Raw genomic sequence first — 23360 nt, 5'->3', positions numbered from 1 at the left:
GGGGACTGGCTTATTTGAGATGAAATTCTTACCTAAGCCACCAGGCACAGAAGGCTGCAGAGTGTGAAATGAAACAGCGGCTGGAGTCACTCGCCCTTCAGGGATTCCTCCAGGGCCGGCCTCACCATGAGGAGAACTGAGGCGGCCGCCTCAGGTGCCAGACTGTGGGGGGCGCCACTAGGACCCAGAGAGTAGAAAATTGCGTCTGTTGCCGGTGCAGAGGCTGCATAGCAGAGCAGCGCCAGGAGAGGAGTAGAACAGGGAGAAGGCAGAATTGAGACCTTTCAAAGTTTTGGCCCAAGCGAGGGGGAATGGGGGTCATTTGAGCTCCCCGCCTCAGGTGCTAAAATGTTGTGGGCCAGCCCTGGGTTCCTTCTCCACAATGCCCACAAAACAGATATTAGACAGGATCACAAAGAAAAAACAGTTTCTTGCCATTTCAACCAGAAAGGGCATTGTCTCAACGACTTGATTACCTGCATCCTGCTTCAAAGGCCTTTTAACACCAGACTTGAAAGAGAATCCTCTGAACTGTCATTCATGCTTAAATTCGACACTTTACGCCTAGGTCTAAACAAAGACATTAATTATCTTACCCATTACAAAGATAGCTTCCCCAATGATCACCTCTAATATCATTAGCTCACAGACATTTACCTCCCCCCCCTCCTCCCCCTTCTGTTCTGAAATGTGATTTGTCCTTTTCATATGTGTTCATTATTTTGATTGTATCCTTTGGTATATATGGTTGTGCCAATTTTCTTCCACTATTTGATCTGAGGAAGTGGGTCTGGCCCACGAAAGCTCATCACCTAATAAACCATCTTGTTAGTCTTTTAAGTGCTACATAGTCCTGTTTTTTGTTTCAGTTACACCAGACTAACAGGGCTACATTTCTATCACTTTCCTCCACAGTTTGTTTGAGCTGCTCTGCAGAAGCCCTGGCAGCTCCCTTGCCGCTGCCTGGTGCTTGGCCTGCATCTCAAGGCGAGCTCCAGGCTCTCAGATGTGGGCTCCATCTCATATACGGGCTCCAGAGCCCATGATCCTCCTGCAGCCTCCTGGCCACTCCTGATTCACCAGGGGAGCCATTTCAGATCGTGCTGGGGATGGGGAAGCAATTTTGACTGTGGTTCCAGAGGGTACTTAGGCCCTGGAAATCTCTAGGGTTGTTTTGGGGGGGGTGGGTTTAGCTGTTGATTTCACACAGCACACACACGCATCCTGTGATGTTTCCATCAGCAATCATTAAATTATTCACAGCGAGGGAAAGCAAGAAAAATGCTGCTTGAGAACTTGCTGGAGTTAAAATTCACTGACACAAACTTCTGAACTGGGCTTGTTACAAATGGATGAGCGACCGACGTTAAATCAACACATCGTGTCTGGCTTCAGGAGAGTTACTGCATATTTCTTGACCTGTCAAACCGCTTAGTGCTGTGGTTCTCAACGGGTGGCCCATGGTGACTTTTTTGGTGGTCCACAGCAACATTGTCACACAGCGTGGGCAGGCACCAAAAATCTGCTAGTAAGAAATACATTTCAAACCAAAATGTTCGTTGTCTGCTCTTTTTTATCACGTCTCAAAAAGGAGGTGGTCCACGAAAATGTTTTGAGTGGCCTGGTGGTCCGTGGACTGAAACGAGTTGAGATCCACTGGCTTAGTGGCTTTGGCTGGTCTGCTGGAGACGTGTTGGTACCGGGCTGAGAGCCGCAAGGTGAGGGGGGGGACTCTCTTTCGTGGGGCCACACCTGGCTGGTGAAAGAGGAAACCTGTGGAACCCCACAGAGCTCTTCTCCAGGTCTGGGGAGTAAAAGAGGGCGGATCGCCTCGGCCAACCCACGTTGGTCCAAAACCAAAAGAGGCATCCCCCCCTCCCCCGCCACATGTCTCTGCATGTTCTTATTTCACCTGCCCAGCCCATTTCTCACTCCTGGTGGGAGGGGGCACAGAGGAGAGCTGATCTCACTAACACTCATGGATTTCCTGGGTCTCCACCCACACACCTCACATTGGGATGCAGCAACAATTTCTCCCTCCCATCACCAAGTGAGCAGCAGGGAGGACAGGACCTTCAGCTGCCAATGGGGGGGGGGGAGGCATAATTTAAAGGTTCCCCCAGACAACTCAAGTGTCAAACCGCCCCCGCCCCAGCCAGTAGCCCAGCCCTCCCCTTTGCCCTCAGTTCCTCCCACAACTAACCTCCCCCTGCAGAGCTGAAGCAGCAGCAGCCCTCCCCGCCTCCCTGCTATTTGGTGCACAGGCGCCTCTTTACCTCTCCTGTCCTGGCCCCAGGCTGCCTCCAGCCAGCAGGGGCAGGGGCAGGAGGGGGAGAGAGCTGGGCCAGGAGACCCTGGCAGCAAACGGGGGGGCAATGCGAGCCAGGGCAGAGCACATGCCCCCATGGGCCACTGCTCTGCAGGGAAGGGAGGGCGGGGAGCAGGCAGGCTGCAGGGCTGGCCTGGTGCAGCTCCCTTGGCATTCTGCAGAGCTCAGTGTGTGCCCAGTGCTCCCGTCCAGTCGGCAGAGCCAGGGGAAAGCCGTTTCCTGGACAAGTGGCTCTGCGGGGAAAAGGGGAAAAAGGGGGGGGGGGTCAGACCTGCTCTACACTAACCCCCTCCCAGAGAGCAGGGCTGCTCTGAACCCCAGCCAGCCAGAGCACAGAGCAAAGCTGCCCACTCCCACACACAGGCCTGCTACGCTCACCTCAGCTGCCCACCCCAGCCTCTTCCAGCACAGCCTGCCCCACCCTCTCCCCACAGGGCTTTTACAGGGGGCCCTCTGTCCCAGGGAGAATGGGGAGCAGTCCCAGCGGCTCCCGCCAGAGATGAGTGGGTGACCTGAGATTAGTGGGTGGGGGCTTCTGTCCCTCCCGACCCAGCTGGCTGCTGGGTTCCCCTCCTGCTTAGCTGGCTGGCCCCAGGTACAGTCATGCGAGACTATTCGTTGTGGTAGAAGGGGTCAGAAAAGTCTGGTCTCGTGGGCCCCTGTTTTATCCCCAAGCTATGGGGTCTCTCATGCCAAGGGGCTCAAATGGCTGCGCTTAGGCCAGCTATAATATGGGGGCTACTGCCCGTCTTGGCAAGGTGATTTCAGAGCTAGAGGAAGAAGTGGGGCTAAGAGCAAAGTGTTCTTCTCAGCCTCATTTCTCAGGGGGGTAATCAAAGCCTAGACAGGCAGTGAGCTGGTGAGAGGAAGGGTGATCTAATGGCTTAGGACACTAGCCTAAGACTTAGGTGATTTGGGTTCAATTCCCTCCTCTGCCACAGACTTCCCGTGTGACCTTGGGCAAGTCCCATAGGCCCAGATCCTCCCAGGTATTTAAGCACCTAACTTCCATGGGTGATGGGAGCAGGTAAGTACATTAGATAGCTAGAGGCAGCGTGGTGTTTCTGAATGAGCAGGGGGTTGGCCGTGGAACCCAGGGACTTGCCTTGGGGCTGACCTCATTTGCAAGGGCTGCGTAGCGCTTGGAGCGAGCGCCGGAGCACATGGCCAGCATGGTGTCGCTGCAACTTGGAGGGGGGAAGGCTGCAGCAAAGCCAGAATTATCTAGGCCACCTCAACTCACCCGTCCTGTTAGTTAAAAGGGTAAAGGCAGTGGAAGGGGCTCGGAGGGAGGGAGGGGGGACCAGGCGACCTTTCAGGAGCTTGGGAGGGGGGCACACGGGACATAACGCGGCATCCCCAGTGGTCTGGGGGGAGAGGCGCGTAAGTATGAGTCATGTGGCCTGCTCGCTGGTGGGGGACGGGAGCCACATAGCCTCCCACCTCGCAGCTGGAGGGAGAGGGCCAAGCTCTGTGCTCCCTTCCCCTTCCTTGCCCGAGGGAGAGGGCCAGGCTAGCCTCCTTCCCGCTCAATGTTCCTGACAGCTGGAGGGAGGGAGCCGGACCAGCTCAATAGGAATCAGGGAAACTTCATGCAAAGAACAATCCTCACGCAGCCAAGCATGAAAGCCCTGCGTGTGCTCCCTGACCTACTGACAGGCAAGGCCAGGGCCACTCAGAACAGCAGCTCAGTGACCCACTGGACCCTAGAAGGGTGGGAAGAATCCAACAGGTTAAACTGCCCCAAACCCACCCCGGCCGCTGCCCCAAACCCACCCCCTTCAGAGCACGGTTAGCCCAGGAACACGGTTAGCCCAGGGACTAAGCTGCCAGTTCCCCCTCTCCCTGCCTTTTCCTGGGCTGCTGCTCTTAGGTCACTGGTTTCCAAACGCCAGGTGGCGACCCGGTGCTGGGTGGTGGGATGCGGGGCGCTGGGTCTCAGTGCTGCAGGGGGATCAGGTGAGCAATGGGGGGCTAACGCGGTTCCCTGCCTGTCCTGGCACCGCAGACTGCGCTGCACCCCAGAAGCGACAGGCAGCAGGCTCGGCTCCTAGGTGTGTGGGGGGAGCACACAGGGTTCCCCTGCCCCGAGCACTAGCTCCGCACTTCTATTGGCTGGGAACCTGCCCCCGACTGCTTCTGGGGCGCAGCCTGGTCTGCGGTGCCAGGAGAGGCAGGAAGCTGCCTTAGCCTCCCCGCTGCACCGCTGCCCGGAGCCACTCGAGGTCAGCCCCTCTTGTCCCAGCCCTGAGCCCCCCATAGCTGGAGCCCCCTCCTGCACCCCAAAGCTCCCACCCTCAGCCCACACTCCCGTCAAATGAGGCTGGGTCACAGCCTCAATGATTTTCTTCAACGGGGTGGTGAGAAGAGAAGACTGAAACCCGCCGGTTTGGGAGCGGGAGCTGGCAGAGCGGTGGGCGGGGAACGGTGGCAGCTGACAAATGACCCACCAGGCCCTGGGAGATGCTGCTGAAAAGGGAGGGGTGATCTTCCCTGAGTGGACAGGATTTTAGCACCTAGGGCTAAGCCAATAACCCTCGGCCAGCCCAGCTGCCTGGGAACAAGGAGCCGCAGTGTGAGCCGGAGAGACAAAGAGACCAAACAGAAAGACGGGTACAGGCTGGCGGGGGGTGGGCAGAAGCCCCCGTGTGTGGCAATTACCCCGGCAGCGGGAAGCAGCGTCGTGCTGGCGGGCGGGCTGTGGTGAGCGCCACGCTTGGCCCACGGCTCTGAGAAGTAACATTTCTGGCTTGGTCTAAGCCTGCATCTCTGGGGGGGTCCGGGGCCGAAGCTGCTCGAGACGATGCTCTTTCCTCTCCCCACCTGCAGCCTGGCCGTCCAAACCTGGAGGGATTTGCACTGCTGGCAGGGGCAGGGCTCCCCCACCGGGTCGCTGAGCCCCTGAATCTCTCTTTGCGGCATCTAAGCCAGCCCGACGGCCGCCTGCTCCGGGGGCCATGGCGGGGCCGGTCCATGGGAGCAGCATCGCAGCTACCGTCCTCTGCTGCTCTCTCCTGAGCTGTGTCTGTGCGTTGGTAAGTCTGCGCCGCTGCACCGCCTCGCTCTCCATCCTTTCGGGTCTGGCCATGCTTGGCACAGACACGTGGTCTTCACTCGGGTTCACTTAGCAGTGAAGGCCTGGCAACTCCATGTGTAACTCAGCTTAGGAGTGTCTATATTACAGAAGCCTGTGAAAGCCCTACCCAAGGGCCAGGGACCCCCAGTGCTAGCTGCTGTACAAACACAGAACAAACAGACGGGTCCCTGCTTAGCCACTTGAGTTGGCGTCTATGAGGCTACATCTATATTACAGCACGGGGAGGAGGGGGACTTGCAGTTTGTGTAGGGGTACCTGTGCTGACTTTAATCTAGCCAGCTCATCTACTATATAGCTGAAGGAGTTTAGTGATAGAAATGTAGCCGTGTTAGTCTGGGGTAGTTGAAGCAAAATGCAGGACAACGTAGCACTTTAAAGACTAACAAGATGGTTTATTAGATGATGAGCTTTCGTGGGCCAGACCCACTTCCTCAGATCAAATGTCTGTCCATCGGCCTGTCTGTGTTCAAGAACTCCTCTTAAACAGTAAGAGCTAGGACCAGCAAATTTGTTATGCAGCTTCCTCTTATCATAACTTACATACAATATGATGGGGGCTAATTTAGCTACAACTAATCTGGAAAGAGATCTTGGAGTCATCGTGGATGGTTCTCTGAAAATGTCCACGCAGTGTGCAGCGGCAGTCAAAAAAGAAAACAGGATGTTAGGAATCATTAAAAAAAGGGATAGAGAATAAGACGGAGGATATCTTATTGCCCTTATATAAATCCATGGTACACCCACATCTTGGATACTGCGTACAGATGTGGTTTCCTCATCTCGAAAAAGATATACTGGCATTAGAAAAAGTTCAGAGAAGGGCAACTAAAATGATGAGGGGTTTGGAATGGGTCCCATATGAGGAGAGATTAAAGAGACTGGGACTTTTCAGCTTGGAAAAGAGGAGATTAAGGGGGGTATCTTAATCTACTTCCAGAGTGGATGAAGGTAACTGGGGCAAGAACCCACTAAGGGCCTGTCTACACTAAGAAATTATTTCAAAATAACTAAATTCAAAATGATCCCTCCCCAGATAACAAAAGCGAAGCAGCGTGTCCCCACTACGGGGAAGCCTGGAAATGAGTCCGAAGGAGGCTCTGTTATTGTGGATGTGCTACCTCTGCTTAGAGCACCAGGAAGCATTGGGGAGTAATTACTCTGAATTACTCTGGGGAGTAGTTATTTGGAAATAGCGGCAGTGGAGCATCCACACAACCGCTATTTTGAAATAACTATTTTGAAATGCTTCAGAAGGGGAGCCGAGTCAGGGTATGTTTACACTTGCACCTTCTTTCGAGAGAGGGATGCAAATGAAAACATTCGAAATTGCAAATGAAGCTGGGATTTAAATATCCTGTGCTTCATTTGAATATTCGCATTATGGCGCTATTTCAAAATAGCGCTATTTTGAAATAACACACGCTGTTAAGACACAGTTATTTAGAGAGAAAACCCTTCTCTTGAAATAACCCTTATTCCTCATGCAATGAGGTTTACCAGTTATTTTGAGAGAAGGGTTTTCTCTCAAAATAACCATGTCTTAATGGCGTCTGTTATTTCGAATTAGCGCCATAACGTGAATATGCAAATGAAGCACGGGATATTTCAATCCTGGCTTCATATGCAATTTCGAATGTCTTCACTTGTATCCCTCTCTCGAAAGAGGGTGCAAGTGTAAACATACCCTTAGTCTGTAACAGGAAAAACTTAAAAAACAAGAAATAGTCTGGTAGCACTTTAAAGACTAACCAAACATGTAGATGGTATCATGAGCTTTCGTGGGCAAAACCCATTTCTTCAGATGACCGGAGTGTTTGAAATGACTGTTATTCCCCGAGGAAAGTGGGAGCACAGATTTCAAAATAGCCATCTCGTTATTTCGAAGTAACAGGCTTAGAAGTGTGGATGGTCCGCTTATTATTTCGAAATAACTCCCTAGTGTACACCAGCCCTCAGAAGCTACGTCTAGACTGGCATGATTTTCCGGAAATGCTTTTAACGGAAAAGTTTTCCGTTAAAAGCATTTTCGGAAAAGAGTGTCTAAATTGGCACGGACGCTTTTCCGCAAAACAGCCCCGATGGCCATTTTCGCGATCGGAGCTTTTTTGAGGAAAACAAATCTGAGCTGTCTACACTGGACCTTTTGCGCAAAAGTTTTGCACAAAAGAACTTTTGCCTGAACCGGAGCAGAATAGTATTTCCGCAGGAAGCACTGATTTCTTACAGTAGGAAGTCAGTGCTTTTGCGGAAATTCAAGCGGCCAGTGTAGACAGCTGGCAAGTTTTTCTGGAAAAGCGGCTGATTTTCCAGAAAATCTGGCCAGTCTAGACACAGCCAGAGTGTTTTTGCTACAGTAGCTTAATCCACTTCCAAAGTGGACGAAGATAATTGGAAGAAGAACCCAATAAGAATGTCCACCCCTGGAGTTATTCCATGATTTCTGTTCAAGTGTAACTCATGTGTAGACGTAGCCTGTGGAAGGTAAGGTGTTCTAATCCAACGGAAAATCAATGGAAGTTGTCACCTAATTCCTTTAGGTCTGGTCTATACCTAAAAGATTTGCCAGCATAACTCTGGCAGTTAGGAGAATGAAAGAAATAAAAACACCCCCTAACAACACTGCCGTGCTGGCAAAAGTCAGAGCATAGGTGCAGTTATGCAGCAAAAAAAGTGCCCTTGTTAATATAGCTTGTTTCGACTCAGGGACTGGTGTAAACTATAGTGCTGTGATGGGCAGCATCAGCTAGTGACAGCTGCCTGAGGGCCTCCCTTCGTCTAAGTGGGCTGCAAGGTAGTAACCGAGACAGTCTCCTGGAACAGGGCAGTTTTGCTCACTGCACTTGCGTGCCTAGAATTTGCAGGGTGTGCCGACTGAACCGTAGCAGCGCTGGGATGGGACGCAGAGCACGGCTCTCACGGTCACTGGGGCATGCAATAATCAGCACACAACTTACTTCCCGGGCCCTGGCTTTACGTGTGTGTCATTTTAGTAACACTGGTAGGAAAAAAACCGAGGCGGGCAGAGCCCATAGGCAACAGTAAACACAATGTCTCATGGGCCATACAGACGGGCTGCATGCGTTCTCCAGGCCGCAGGCTGCATGCGTTCCCCAGGCCGCAGGCTGCACACCATGAGTGGCAAAAGAATTCATTTTTACCAGCATAAAATGCATCTATTCTTGGTGGGTTTGCAGGTACAGCTGTATCAGCAAATCATTTCTAAGGTCTTTGACTCCTTGGAAAAGTCCAGTCTTAAAGTAGGTTGTTTCCAGGACAAAAATATCTAGTAATAAAATAAAAATGAATGGTATGCTCTCGTTTTCCCCTAATTGCCTATTCATTTTTCGGCACCTCTCCCTTCCATCACCCTGCTTGCTGTGCAGCCGTCCTTGCAGGTATGGGTCCCGGGACTGGCTTGACAAAGTCCTGGCTGGGTTGATTTAGTTGGGATTGATCCTGCCTTGGGCAGGGGGCTGGACTTGATGACTCCTGAGGTCTCTTCCAGCCCTAGGATTCTAGGATTTGATGACTGTGGTCCATGGAGCATTTTCAGGTTTCCCATAAACAGCTGGCTGGTCATATGACACTGGGGCCTCCTTGTTTCCAGTTGCCAAATTGCCTTCAAAGATAAAGTGGGAGGCACTTACCAGCAGAAACCTGCTGCAGGCTGGTTGCTGCTCCATGTGGCTCCTCTCCAGGCAGGAGAGGGAGGAGAAGAGGGAGGGAGGGAGACTTCCTACACTGCCCCTGCTCCCAGCAAAAATTCTCAGCTCCTATTGGCCAGAAATTGAGAAATTGGCCAATGGGCGCTAAGAGATTTTGGTGGGGGGGGAGCGCGGGAACAGCATGAGAAGTCTCCCTCCTCCACTGTCTGGAAAGGAGAACAGCTGGCTTTTTAAGGCGTGAGCTGTTCTCTGCCTAAGCGTTCCAGCAAGGCAGCTGCAGGCTGGATCTGTTGGCTTGGCGGTCTGGATCCAGCCCTCTGGCAGCCTCTTGCCCACCCCTGTCCTAGCTAATAAGAAGCTACAGAGGGTGCCTGAGACAGTCGGGCTGGGGAGGGGCAGGCAGGGCTGGGGAGGTCTGTCCAGGCAGACTCCCAGGCTGAGGCCTTGCTCTCAAGGCCTGAGGGCACTAGGGCTGTAGGGGGGCTGCAGGAGGCAGCAGGTCCACCCCTTGTCAATGATGAGTGGCCATTTCTGACTGCAGTTTGCCCCGAGGCAGAGGCTAGACAACAGGTCACCGAGGCAAGGTTGGTATAGGGGCTTGAGGTTCCCCGGGAGGGCCCCAGAATGGGGGGGCACTGCTGTGGGGCAGTACCCTGAGGAAAGGGCACCATGGGTGGGAAGGGACGTGGGGCCTAAACCAGCGCAGTAGAGGACAGGTAAGTGAGGACGAGACACCAGCTAGCAGCAGGTGTTCCGAGGCTGAAGAGTTAATTCCCAAGGAGACCAGCAGGAGGTGCCATGGTGATGAGTCATGACCTGTTACAAGCTAAGTATGAGTCAGCAGTGTGATGCTGTTGCAAAAAAACAAAAACAAAACCCATGATTCTGGGCTGCATTAACAGGAGTGCTGTGAGCAAGACACGAGCAGCCATCTTCCGCTCTACTCTGCATCCATTAGACCTCAACTGGAGTATTGTGTCCAGTGCCGGGTGCCACATTTCAGAAAAGATGTAGAAAAATTGGAGAAGGTCCAAAGAAGAGCAACCCAAATTATGAAAAGTTTAGAAGACATGAGCTATGAGGGAAGACGGAAAGATGTGGGTTTGTTTTCTCTGGAAAAGATAAGACTGGGAGAGGACAAATACCTAAAAGGGTGTTACATGGAGGAGGGAGAAAAATTGTTCTCCTTAACCTTTGATGACAGGACTAGAAGCAACGGGCTTAAATTGCAGCAAGGGAGGGTTAGGTTGGACATTAGGGAGAAACTTCTGCAATGAGTTGCCTAGGGAGGTTGTGGACTCTCAGTCACTAGAGATGTTTGGGACACACCTGTCAGGGACGGTCTAGATCAGCGAGGGGCAACCAAGACTAATGAGTGGGCCGCATGAGTGGACTTCCTCTCAGCGGGCTGCATGACCAGTGATGGGCAACCTGCAGCCCGCGTCCCACTGGGGTTCCACCTGTGGCCTGTGCAACTCCTCTCTGACCCCTTCCCCCCACTCTTCTCGTGCACCGGGATGCTGGAGCCCTGTACTTCCTACTCCCCTTCCTCCCCGCATCCATGAATCCACTGATAACGCGCTCCATTCCTGCTCCTCTCCCTTCCTCCCAGCCGCAAACAGCTGATTCCTGGCCTTCCAGCTCTGGCACAGAGGGGGAGGAGTGGGAACAGAGCATGAATCAGCTGATTCGTAGCATTCTGAAAGTGCTGGGAGTGGTGGGAGGAGGAGGAGTGGGGCTCCGGTGCTCCAGTGCATAAGAAGCATGGGGAAAGGGGGCAGACAGGAGTTGTGCAGGCCACAGGTTACCCACCTCTGGTCTAGTCGGTGCTTGATCCTGCCATCAGTGCAGGGACCAGACCTGACCTCTAGAGGTTCCATCCAGGTCTTTGATTCTATGTAACATCAAGGGTACATCTACACTGCAGGGTTTTTCCAGGGTATCCCGGAAAAACTCCTCCACGACCAGGGAACGTGTTCGCTCTTCCACTTTTTTTTGCGGAAGTGCAAAGGCGCTCCTTCAGAAGCCCCTGTATTCCTCATTCCATGAGGAAGAAGGGATCTTCTGAAAAAGGGGGATTTTACAAAATGGGGCCCAGTCTAGACGGGCCAAATTTCAGAAAAGCCTCGTCCGAAAAAAAATTGGAAAAAGCTACGCAAAATGCAGAGAGCATTTTGCGTAGCTTTTTCCGATTTTTTTTCGGAAGAGGCTTTTCTGAAAAAAAGCTGTAGTATAGACCTAGCCTAAGAGACAATCCCAGTCCCAAAGAGATTACAATATAAATAGACAAGACAGGCTATTTATCCTAGTTCTACAGACAGGGAAACTGAGGCACAGATTAAGTGACTTGGCCAGGGATCCACAGGACATCCAACTCAGCAGTCCAGTCCAATGTCTTAGTCACTAAGACACCCTCCTCCTTTCCCTACTGACCTCGTTCAAGGATGGGAAATGGTCAGCCAGCCTAAGTGAGTGTGCATGCACATAGGTACTGACATGTCCCCTCCTCACACTCATCTTCCCCCTGCCAGGGCCTACTCCAGTTCTGTCCATCTGCTCCCCAGGGTCTGTGCCTGTTGGCCTCGAACTCACCACCCTGCGCTGCCCAAGCAAACACCCTACCCGCTAAGCCACTTCAGGATTGCTGTGCTCAGCGGGGCATAACAGCAGATCTCTGGGCCCCTTCGCACCTGCTGGGAAAATCCCTGACTTCTCTGGTGCAACTTCTCACCACATTGCTATCCAGAGCTCAGAGCTGACGCGAGGCGGCCAAATGCGCTGGGTGCGAGTGGGGGAGAGGGAAACAGGCGGATCTCACCTAGCTGCTAAAAGCAGGGAGATCGTGAACTGGAAATTCTTCCCATGTCTCATACCAGCCAGAGGCAGCAACTGCTCTGCCCCTGCCTGGCTGGCACCTTGCAAACAGAAGGCCCCCGAGCATTTATGGCTGAGTGAGTTTAGAGCTTCCGAATCCCAGAGGCTGATGCATTAGCTTGAGCCAAGCCAGGCTGCTCCCTGTGTACCATACCAACCCAGCTGCAAGCTTGCAGCTCTTCCAACACCCCTGGAAACCTGCCTCACACCCTGAAATCCCAGCCCTAGCTCTCCACTGCATGCAGGCTGCCCCCCACTTTTTGCAAGGGGCACAAATTCAAACCCTCGCAGGTGTTCTCTGCGGCTACGTCTACACTATGAGTTTTCTCGGCCAAAAAAAAAAGCAAATGAGGGATTCATTTGCAATGAGTTGCGATCTCATTTGCATACTTTCTGCCAATCCGTTTTTGCACTGGGGTTTTTGTGCAAAACCAAGCAGTGTGGACGTTTTCTTTTTGCGCAAACCCCCCTTTTTCCGCAAGATCGGTATACCTCCTTTTTGGGAGGATAAGGATAAGGAGCTTGCGGAAAAAGGGTTTTTGCACAAAAAGAAAACGTCCGCGCTGCTTGGTTTTGCGCAAAAACCCCAGCGCAAAAAGGGATGGGCAGAAAATATGCAAATTAGATTGCAACTCATGCAAATGAGATTGCAACTCATGCAAATGAGATCCTTATTTGCCTATTTTTTGCGGAGAAATCTCAGAGTGTAGGCATAGCCTTGAGAGGCTGAACCTTAAACATGGAGCCAAATGTTGGTGTAAAAGCTGGGACTAATGACCCTGGTCATTTCAAAGATCTTCCAACCTCGGATGAGCCCAGAAAAATTCCCCATTTTTCCCTCTTTGATCTGCAACCTGTTGTTTTAATTTTATTCAGGAAAAGCACTTGTTTCCCCTCCCTCTCTCTCTGGCAGAAGCCTGGATTCAAATTATCGGCCAAGGCTCTTGATTAGGCCATGCAACTGCCCAGAGGCCTCTCCTCGTTCACTTTCCCCTCGTTTTCTTTGCTTTATGCGGATATGATTGTATTTTAGATCCAGAGCACGAGGCACGTGACTTCAAGGGGAGCAGCTGCAAATGACTGTGATTCTGCCTGGAAACTTGTCCAGCGGAGATGGAGGGGACGGGGTTCTATGCCACTGTGCATGTGCAAAATGAGCCTTGAAAAATGCCACATCTTAATTTTAGTGGGTGGGAGCTGAGCCTGTCACGTGCCTGGCGGATTAACCAGAACCCAGGACAGGGGACAGTGATCAGGAACTCAAATGTCTTACCATAGAGAAAGATTCTTCCTTACTGCATCATTCATCCTCCAGCCTGTGCACCAAGAGCAATCCATTCACCATTGAAACGCAGCCATTCCTGGGGGTAAAGCATGGCAGCTGTTTCATAACTCACACCCGCAGTGTAGGACAGGAACGGAAGTTGCAGAAGGAATTTGATGGAATGCAATCAGTTAGGTTAGATTCCCCAAGATATCACAGGCTACTAAAAGTACCCTGGCCATCTTTAATAACAGGCAGGTGCCCAGGATCTCGGCAGGAATTGGTCCTGCCTAGAGCAGGGGGCTGGACTTGATGACTTTCTGAGATCTCTTCCAGTTCTATGATTCTATGTGTACCACGCAAAAGGCCCATACAGTACCACGGTGACCCTCGCACCACACCGTTGGCTCAGGATATCATCCACTGGACCCTTTCCAGGTTGCTCCTTTTGGGAGGTTTCCCATCCATATGCCAACCTGGCTTAGCTCACAAGAGCTGATGAAGGAGAGCACATGGCGGAGCAGCTGCATAAGAACGATTCGATTTCTAAAACGCCTCTGGCAGGTTGTGGGGGGCCAATGCCAATGCTCCTTCTCATCTTTTCCATCCGTGTGTGGAATAAATGTCCTGTGCTCCAAGGGACGTGCAGGTGTGCACCACCACTAGAAATAAAACCTAGCAGTGGGCACGCTGCTCATCAGCCCTCGTACTCTCAGACTCTGCAGCCTGGGAGCTTCCCCAGCTCTGCTCTGAATCAGGCAGCCTCTAGTTTCCCTAGCTGGTAGGCCCGTCCTGCTCCCCAGCCATAGCAAGAGTGTCTTCCTACAGCCCTCAGCTGGGCCCTAATTGGCTGCTATCTGCTGCAGCTGCTTGCTCCATGGCTTCAGCACTCCAGCCCTCACCCAGGGCTGGGTTTTAACCCCTTAAAGAGCCAGTGCGGGGCAGACGCCCTGTCACAGGGTGTGGATACCAAGAGAGGGAAAGTTGCTTTTGGAGTGAGCCAGCCATTCCCAGTCCCTCAGTGCCACAGAATCCCAGAATCCCAGGGCTGGAAGAGACCTCAGGAGGCACCAAGTCCAACCCCCTGCCCAAGGCAGGACTGACCCAACTCAATCATCCCAGCCAGGGCTTTGTCAAGCTGGGACTTAAACACCTCTAGGGATGGAGATTCCACCCCCTCCCCAGGGAACCCATCCCAGCGCTTCCCCACCCTCCTAGGGAAATAGCTTTTCCTAATATCCAACCTAGACCTCCCCCACTGCAGCCTGAGCCCATTGCTCCTCATTCTGCTACCTGCCCCCACTGAGAACAGCCTCTCTCCATCCTCTTTGGAACCTCCCTTCAGGAAGCTGAAGGCTGCTCTCAAATCCCCCCTCACTCTTCTCTTCTGCAGACTAAATAAGTCCAAATCCCTCAGCCTTTCCTCATAGGTCATGTGCTCCAGCCCCCTCATCATTTCTTTTGCCCTCCGCTGGACCCTCTCCAATGTGTCCACATCTTTTCTGTAGCGGGTGGCCCAGAACTGGACACAATACTCCAGATGTGATCTCACCAGAGCCGAATAAAGGGGAATAATCACTTCTCTAGATCTGCTGGCAACGCTCCTCCTAATGCACCCTAATATGCCATTAGCCTTCTTGGCTACAAGGGCGCATTGTTGACTTATAGTAGCAGAGAAATGGTGGGGCTAGTCCATGCCATGGCCTGTGCTGCTGCCTCTATCCTGCTCTTGTAAACACACGGTCACTAGAACCTGGCGTCCAAACCCTTTTCACTCAGGAGTGTCTAGATTCGGATCCCCAGAGCCAAACTGGTTCCCCGCACATAGGCCCCAGATCAGATCCAGAACACAAAGGAGCCCCTGTCTGGGTCGAGTTCAGATGCCTCCAAAATCTGGCGAGAGCTGCTGATCTCAGATTTTCACCCTCCCAGAGGGCAGAAGTGTCGCCAGAGCCTCTAAGTTGATGAGATTTCCGCCATGTCAGGCCATAAAGCCCCCCAAACGTGCGGCAGGGTTTCCTGATATAGGCCTGGGAGCCCCCAAAGCCCAACCAGCGTGAGAGCGCAGCACGTCCTCAACCCCGTGACACACCCTGGTCTCGCCCAGTGAAATAGACTCAGAGAATCAGGTGAAGGGAGCTCCACAAAGCTCTGGAGCAGGGCAGCACTCACTCTCCTCGCGGCCCTTTCTCCTCCGCCCTGCTGCTCTGCCGGTGTTTGCAAAGCCCGGCCTGTTAACTCTAACAGGGGGCTGTCAAAAATCCAACCTACAGTGGGGTCTATTGTTGCTGGTCGTGCAGCGCCAGGCTCCACCTGCACTGGGATAGACACAGTTTGCTAGCGCAGATGAATAAGGAGCAGGCAGGGCAAGAGAGTGAGATGCCACATGGAACAGAGAAATATTTCTAACTAGGCGTTGTGCGCAGTAGAGGAAAGGCCCACGAGACATCAGACCAGACCTGCTCCGTTGCACCATTTCCTCCCCTGCAGCTCCACCCGCTCAGCTCTCCACCCTGCGCAGCGCTGGGCACAGTCAGGGGCTTGTGGCTGGCAGTTTGCAGGGGAAATCTGACGCTCCGCAGAAAGTGATCAGCAACTCAGCAGGGTGGCACTCTTCCCCAATGAGTCAGCATTGTTGTTCAGCTAGGGCTATGCGCTGTTATTATGAATAGAACAGTAACTTTGAGAGGTCCTATCTGAGAACAGGGTTGACCCTTGCTCTAGGCACTGTCCAAATGCATGGTGAGAGACAGTCCCTCTCCCAGACAAGGCAGACAAAGGCTAGGAGAGAGAGAAACTGAGGCACGGAGAGATGAAGTAACTTGCCAAGGAGCAGGTAAATGGCAGAGCAGCTACAGAGTCCTTGCAATTTGTGCCAGGGTTTCGTAAGGCTGCGCGTCAGCGCCAGTATGCTTGGTAAGTCAGCACCTCTTCCCACTAGGCCACACTGCTTCACGTGCTTTTTAAAATCTGCTGTAGGATGCCTTTCCTGCACCAAAGCGTTTATACTCTGCAGGTTTGTGATGCTGAATCAATGGGCCAGCATGCCGCTCGGATCGTTAAAGACCCCACAGCACCAGGCAGGATAGGCCCCTGGAAAGCCCAGAATACCAGCTCCACGAAGGGCACATCTACCCAGCAGGGCTAAAGCCAAAATAAGCGACGCAACTTGAGCTAGGTCAATTGTGTGGCTGAAGTCACGATAGCTTATTTTGGCTTTCGGGGCTGTCTGCACAGCAGGAAGTCCAAGATAGAGCACTCTCCCGCCGACTTCCCTTAGTCCTCGTACAACGAGGGTTACAGGAGTCAGAGTAAGAAGTCCTCCAGCTCGACATTATTTTGACATGATGTTGAAATAACGGCTTGTAGAGTAGATGCGAATGGGTTATTCCGAAATAACACTGCTGTGTAGACCGGGGGGGTGTGGCGCTTAGATCTGGCCAGCCGGGGGCTGGGCCTGGCCATTGGCAGCCGCGTGGCACTTAGATCTCACCAGCCAGTGGCTGGGTCCAGCAGTTGATGGCCCCTGCGGTGTCGGGGTCACAGATCAAAAAAGGTTGCGCACCACTGGTGTAGACATACCCAAAGTGATAGGGATGAGGATCTTCAAGATACCAGCCCATAAGCTCCCATGGCCAGTCCAGGACAGATCGAGAGCAAGTGTGACTTAGGGGGGAGGACACATTTTTTTGGCCACCTCTGATAGGAGACATTGGGCAAAATTCAACTCTCAGTGACACTAATGTCTCGCTGTTGAGGTCAGTGGAGTCGTGGATTTACACATGCAACTGGGAGCACACGCTGGCACATTTTGTTCCTTCTGCCTCCCTCAGGCGATGACTGAGTAGACTAATTTATAGCCAGAGATTAATTGCACTAGGTACATTCACTTCTGATGCGCGCTCAAGCACGATTGACTCTCTCCTGCCTCGAAGCCATCGCCTCTGTCCCCGTCTCTTGCATCTGGTCCCTGTGGAAAGGGGAGTCGCTCGTGCAGGTTTTAAATAAACAAATCAAATTAAACAATGCCTTGATCTCAAGATGTGATCTCCTGGCAGGAGGCCATCTGGGACCCTGCCAAGGCAAGGAGAGAGGTGGAGCTGAATTTCACTGTGAGCTTTGCTCCCCATTACCCCAGACCTCTTGCTGAGGTTTCAGCTGGTAGGCTGTAGAATCTGAAATCATCAGCCGGAGCTTTGACCTCTTATTCCAGGTCCTATGCCCCCTTCCAAAGGTCTCCAAGTGACTGACAAGTGTTGCTGCATAAAGCCTCCCGCCATGGGCTAACCAGCCCCATCTGACACAGGAGCAAGTGAAGCACAGAGAGGTGATGTGACTTGGCCATGGTTGCGTGCAGAACCTGTAGCAGAGCTAGGACTAGAACCCAGCACGCTTGACTCCCAGGAATTTGACAACTTGATGCTGGCCACATCTTAGGGCTCGTCTCCACTTACCAAGAGATCAATGCTGCAGAGATCAATCTCCCGGGGTTCAATTGAGTGGGTCTGGTAAGGACCCGCTAAATCAACTGCCGATCGTGCCCCCATTGACTTTGGGACTCCACCAGAGCAAGAGGTGTAAGGGGAAGCGACGGGAGCATTTCTCCCATCAACCTTCTGCAGTGGGGACGCCACGGGAATTCAGCCTGCAGTACATCGTCTCCAGCCACGGTGTTCACATAGCTGGGATTCCAGCTACCGTATTGGTTTACCTGGAGTTGTGTGTCTTAGATCTTCTGCCCTAGTGTAGACCTGGCCCTCGTGCTCAGGGAAGAGCAGGACAAATCACACTCAGCCTTATGTCCCTGTGACTGAATCCTGGTCCCGGCGGCTCCCCTGCTCTCACTGCTAGGCCATCCCCTAGTCTGGATCCTTTCCTTGCTCTGCACAAGTGCTCCTAGTTGGTTAGAATTAAAAATCAAATATAATGTAAGTCCGGCTCTCCTGCCACTGGCTCTCAGGGCTCTTCATTCTCCGAGGCTTAACGGGCTACGTCCTACCCATGAGTGGAGGGGAAACCGTGCTTATGGGTCTCAGTTGGGGGGGGTGCAGGGAGGGCAGAGCCATTCCCACAGCATGTCCCCCTCCATGCTGATGGCCCCCTTCCGCAGGGGGCTGTGGCTGGATTCACTGGAGGGGGCAGGGCTGGCAGGGAGACGCTGCCCACACCCTGGGTGGAAGCTGCACAGTTCGATCGAGGGCTGGCACATGGAGCTAGGAGGAAGGGAAGTCCGGTTCATTTTGATAGCATTGTGGTTGGGGGTGCTTGGTGATGGCATAAAACACACACACACGCACACACACACGTATGCATGCACACACGCACGTACGTGCACACACATGCACGTGCACGTGCACACACACATGCATGCGCACACACAAACATGCACACATGCACAGGCACGCACACATGCACACACTGCACAGCCTCTCTCTGGAGCATTCTTAACTCCCCTCTCTTCTGTGGGCAGCCTCGAGTTAGAGAGAAATTGAAACATGCCTCATCTCTCCGGGGGGTCCCCTCACATCATCCATCCGCTGCTTCCTGGGCACTGGATGTGCCATGGTTCCCTGCCTAGACTGCCGCTCTGCACGGCTGCTCTTGATTGCAAGTCCTAGGCTGCCGCCCCATCTCCACTTGCTCATCCACTGCCTGCCAATTTAGCGGGACAAAGGATGGAGCCAGAACCACGAAGCATCTTCCTCCGGTCCAGCCCCTGGTTATCTGCCACTATTGCTAGCCCGTCATTCCTGCAGCGCCTGGCCAGGGCTCTTACAGCTGTGTCTCATCTCGGCCATCGCAGCCTCGTTTCCTCCCCGACTGGCCAGTTATCTTTCCTCATTAACATTTCCATTTTCTCCAGGCTTTATCGCCAGTCTCTGGCACAGGCCCTAATGCATGTGGCGGAGATCAGCCCCGCAGGGCAGTGCAGGGGAAATTGAAGGGTGGCCTATTTAAAACCAAGAGGGAGGGGGATGCTGTTTTTCACAGCACAGCACAGCACAACAGAAGAGAGAGGCCCAGAAACACGGCACAAAACGTTTCTCAAACCCCATGGCTTTGTCAAGAGATCAAGCTCCAATAATAACATCCCAGTCAGTCGTGGCTTGGCATATGCTGCTGCCAGTTGGATTGGGAGGCAAGGTGGCATCAGGTGAGTGGTGTAAGTGCTAACGAGTGACGAAGGCCATGCGGAGCTGTTTGGCTCTCCCGGTGCTTTCAGTGTGATCCCATGTCCCCACTTCCTTAGCAGCGGGTGTGGATCCTTCTGTGAGCGCTACTCGTTGATTTTAAAGTTGCAGAGTCACGTGGTTACCCCCCTGAGATGTCTCTGAGCTGTGAAGCAGGCTCTGCAGATTCATAATCCCAGCCAGGAGTAAGGAAGGCGGGAGTGATTCCCTAGAGAGTGTGAGGATCTAGGGTATGGGCTGAGGTGTCCTGGGAGAGGAGCCCTAAGACCAGCCAAGTCTAGGGAGAAGGCCCAGGCTGGACTCTATATAGGTACATCTAAGCTACATTTTTTTTTCTCGAAAGAGGATATGCAAATTCCATGGGAATGTAGCTTTGCTTCATGCACTCGCCCACCTTCCTCCGCTAGGCCTCGTATGCGGGGGCATGTGCTTTTCCATTCCTCAGGAATTTACGCTGGGAGGGCTTTTGATCTCCCGCCTCAGGAGCCTCAGGGGTGGCCACAGCTGGAGAGGTGACACTGGAGTGGGTGAGCCAGGGCCTGGGTTGGCACCAAGTGGTCCCCGTTGTAGGTGGCTCATTCTTGCCCACGTCCCAGGTCCAATGGCAGGAGACTCAGGGTTTTTTTTTTCACTTTCTTCTGCAGTGTGAGGGTGCAGGTCATGTGCCAGGATTATCGGGGTTTGTCCAGTCACTGCCGGGGCCTCCTTGGGCACTGGCGCAGCTCCCTCCTCCCCTCCTGTTCCATGCATGTGGCGCATACTAGCCCTGGGCTCCAGTGGGCCCCGTCTCCTTTGCTGAGCTTGGTGGGAGGATGCTGGGTGCTGGCGGGTGTTGTACAGAAGATCAGACTTGCCAATCTAACGGTCCCTTCCGGCCTTAAAGCTTGTGACTCTGAGTTACAAAAGGGGCAAGCTGCAAGGTCTTTGTTTTCCTTGTAGGTCAACACAGAGTCACGGCCCCAAGCATCGTGTTCAGACTCGGGATGTTAAATTGGGGTTAATTGACTAGTCGAGTAGTTGACAGAATTTCCATCGAGTACTCGATTAGTCGATAGGCACTTCCGCGGTCCTCCTTTGAAATGTACAAGAGTCCCCGCTGGAGCTCTTGTACATTTCAAAGGAGGAATGCGGAACTCCACACACAGCTGAGGCCAGCGGGAAGTCTCACTGACTCCGGGCTGCACGGGGGTGCCTGCTTTGAAATGCACAAGAGTCCCGGGGGGGGAGGAGAGCTTCTGTGCATTTCAAAGCCATGGAGCCCAGGATCAGCTGACTCCGAGTTCTGTGCAGCATTTCCCCAGAACCTGGGGTCAGCTGGGGAGTTCCCAGATGACCCCGGGCACTCCTGAAGCAGCGTTTTAAAGAGGCAGTGCCACACAGCTGGTCCCCAGCTCAGCTGAGCGGTGCTGCTGCTTTGAAGTATCCCTTCCCCCCCCCCTTTGCTGCTCCCATCTCATAGAGGCAGCAAGGGGGGGAGGATCAACTAGTTGACTAGTCAAGAGATTATCTGATAAGCAAATGCTTATCGGATAGTCAACTAGGCGACTAGTCTTTAACATCCCTAGTTCAGACAGGCCGGGGGAGAGTCACAGGGGATGATGTTCCTGGGTTGAAAACAAGACTAGGTGGGTGGCTGGGGGGAGGGATACACTGTATGGTCCTCAAGGACCTCTGCCTCTAACTGCAGCATGTCCCAGGCCGTTGAAAGCTTGGACTGTTCCCTGCGTGAACCGCAGTCCAATGACCACAGCCCCCTCTCTTTGGTTTCGGCTTGGCAGGTTGACACGGATGACGTCCTCACTAAGGAAGAACAGATTTACCTGCTGGTGGAGGCAAAGGAGAAATGTCAAGCAACCATAAAAGCCCAGCTGGAGAAAGTCAAAGGTACCAGCCGGCTTGTGTCCTCTGTGCTCAGTCTGTGCGGAAAGAACCGGTTAAGCCTTGCAGAGCAAATCCTGCCTCCTTGGCTATGTCTACACAGCAGCGTTATTCCGGAATAACCCAGTCTGTGGGTACGTCTAGACTACATGCCTCTGTCGCCAGAGGCATGTAGATTAGGCTACCAGACATAGGAAAATGAATCGGTGATTTAAATAATCGCTGCTTCATTTAAATTTAGATGGCTGCCGCGCTGAGCCGACAAACAGCTGATCAGCTCTTTGTCAGCTCAGCGCGATAGTCTGTACGCCCGGGTGTTGACTTCAAAGGTATTTGTCGACCACCCAGCTATGCCTCCCGGGATGAGGTTTACCTGGGTGGTCGACAAATACCTTTGATGTCGCCACCCGCGCGTCCAGACTATCGCGCTGAGCCGACAAAGAGCTGATCAGCTGTTTGTCGGCTCAGCGCGGCAGCCATGTAAATTTAAATGAAGCGGCGATTATTTAAATCGCCGCTTCATTTTACTATGTCGGGTAGCCTAATCTACATGCCTCTGGCGACAGAGGCATGTAGTCTAGACGTACCCTGCGTCTACACCCTAGCAGTGATTTCGACATCCTGTCGAAATAGCGGCGAGCTGGAGGACTGCTCCTGTGACCCTCATTGTACGAGGAGCGGGTGGAGTCGGGGGACGAGCGCTCTCTCTCGACATAACTGCTGTGTGGACAGCGCCAAAAGGCAGCGCCGCTGGCGTAGCTCAAGTTGGCAGCTTGTTTCGAGTTCAGCCCGGCTGTGTAGACGCGCCCCTGGATGGCAATGGCCCGACTCCGGGCGAAGGCAGAATTTCAACCTGGGGGCTTCACCCCGCGCCGTCGGGAGAGAGTGGGAGCCTGTCCGTTGTCCTCAGGGAACACTGGGCCAGATTCTTTAGACTGAGGGTTCTTTCCGGGCAGGGACCATCTTTTGGTTCTGTTTCTGCCCAGCGGCAAGTGTGATGCCCTGGGGCTCCATGGGTGAAGGCTTGGCCTGCGGAGGCAAGTTCTAGCCCTGCCCCTTATGTGCCCACCAGAGCCCCGCCCCCACTATGGCCGCTGGCCCCTGCCCTGTGCCCCCAGTCCCCTCCATTATGGCTGCTGGCTCCCCCACCCCCGGCTAGTGCACCCCTCCCCCAGTGTTGGCCAGCCATGCGGCCCCAGCTCCCCCTCTCCTGGCTCCCTGGCAGCCCTAGCTTCTCCCCCAACCCAGCTTCAGCCTCGGGAGCAGCTGGGCAACTGTGTGGCTCTGGCCCCGGGAGATGGGCAGAGGTACGGCCCTGGTCCCAGCTCCGGCCCTGGGAGAAGCTGGACAGCCACATGGCTCCGGGAGCAGCTGGGTAACTACATGGCCCTGGTCCCGGCTCTGGCCCTGGGAGGAGCAGGACAGCAGCACTGCAGCCCCCGCCTTCCCAGCTGGCCAGAGCATGGTGGGTGGGGCCACCCCGGCCTTTTCGGGGGGCAATGCCTTCCCTTGCCTATATCACCTGGGGCCATGGGCCGCCGTGATACAAATAAACAGGCGTAATGCCAGGCTGACCATCGGCAGCTTGCCGGCCTCATGGTGAAATCCCCATCACGCTGGGATGCTGCTTTTCGACCCATTAAAAGAGCCCCTGTACCAGGGAAACCTGGTGGCACCTTCCCTTCTCCGGAGCAGGGGACGGGCTGTGATGCCTCCTGCCTGTGGTAGAAGCCTAGGAACCCGGGCTTCTGTGGAAGAAACCTACAGCCGCTGGGTCCTTTCTAGGGAGCTGCTCTCTAGCACCCAGTGTCCCGGTGGTGGCTAGAGTTAGCCAGGTGACGTGACACGGGTGCAAGGTGCTGACGTGGTGCATACGCACCAAACGCGACCTCTCCTGGAGGCCGGGCCATGTGCTTCAGAGCAGCCTCTCCACCTCTTTTCACTTCTGAGGCGGCAGTGGAAACTCCCCGGCTCACCTGGGCCACCCCAACTGTTTCTCCGCAGCGAAAAAAGCCAGAGCCGGCGTTCAGGAAGCAGGGCAATTGCTCAGGGCCCCTACCCA

At 53.6% G+C, this 23360-nt stretch overlaps 1 protein-coding gene across 1 annotated transcript in view; it reads left to right on the top strand.

Moving 5' to 3' along the window:
* The first annotated feature begins 4921 nt into the window (after window positions 1-4921).
* LOC102463818 (parathyroid hormone/parathyroid hormone-related peptide receptor-like) overlaps window positions 4922-23360 on the top strand; it is a 36549-nt gene continuing 18110 nt past the window's right edge. Inside the window, exons 1-2 of the mRNA XM_006125789.3 lie at window positions 4922-5364; window positions 21199-21304. Coding sequence (XP_006125851.2) covers window positions 5287-5364; window positions 21199-21304 — 184 coding nt within the window. The 5' untranslated portion in view covers window positions 4922-5286. The remainder of the gene's footprint in view (window positions 5365-21198; window positions 21305-23360) is intronic.

This window comes from Pelodiscus sinensis, chromosome 29, assembly GCF_049634645.1.
Source record: "Pelodiscus sinensis isolate JC-2024 chromosome 29, ASM4963464v1, whole genome shotgun sequence".
Classification (NCBI taxonomy): domain Eukaryota; kingdom Metazoa; phylum Chordata; order Testudines; family Trionychidae; genus Pelodiscus; species Pelodiscus sinensis.
This window is presented reverse-complemented; position numbering and strand designations above follow the sequence as displayed.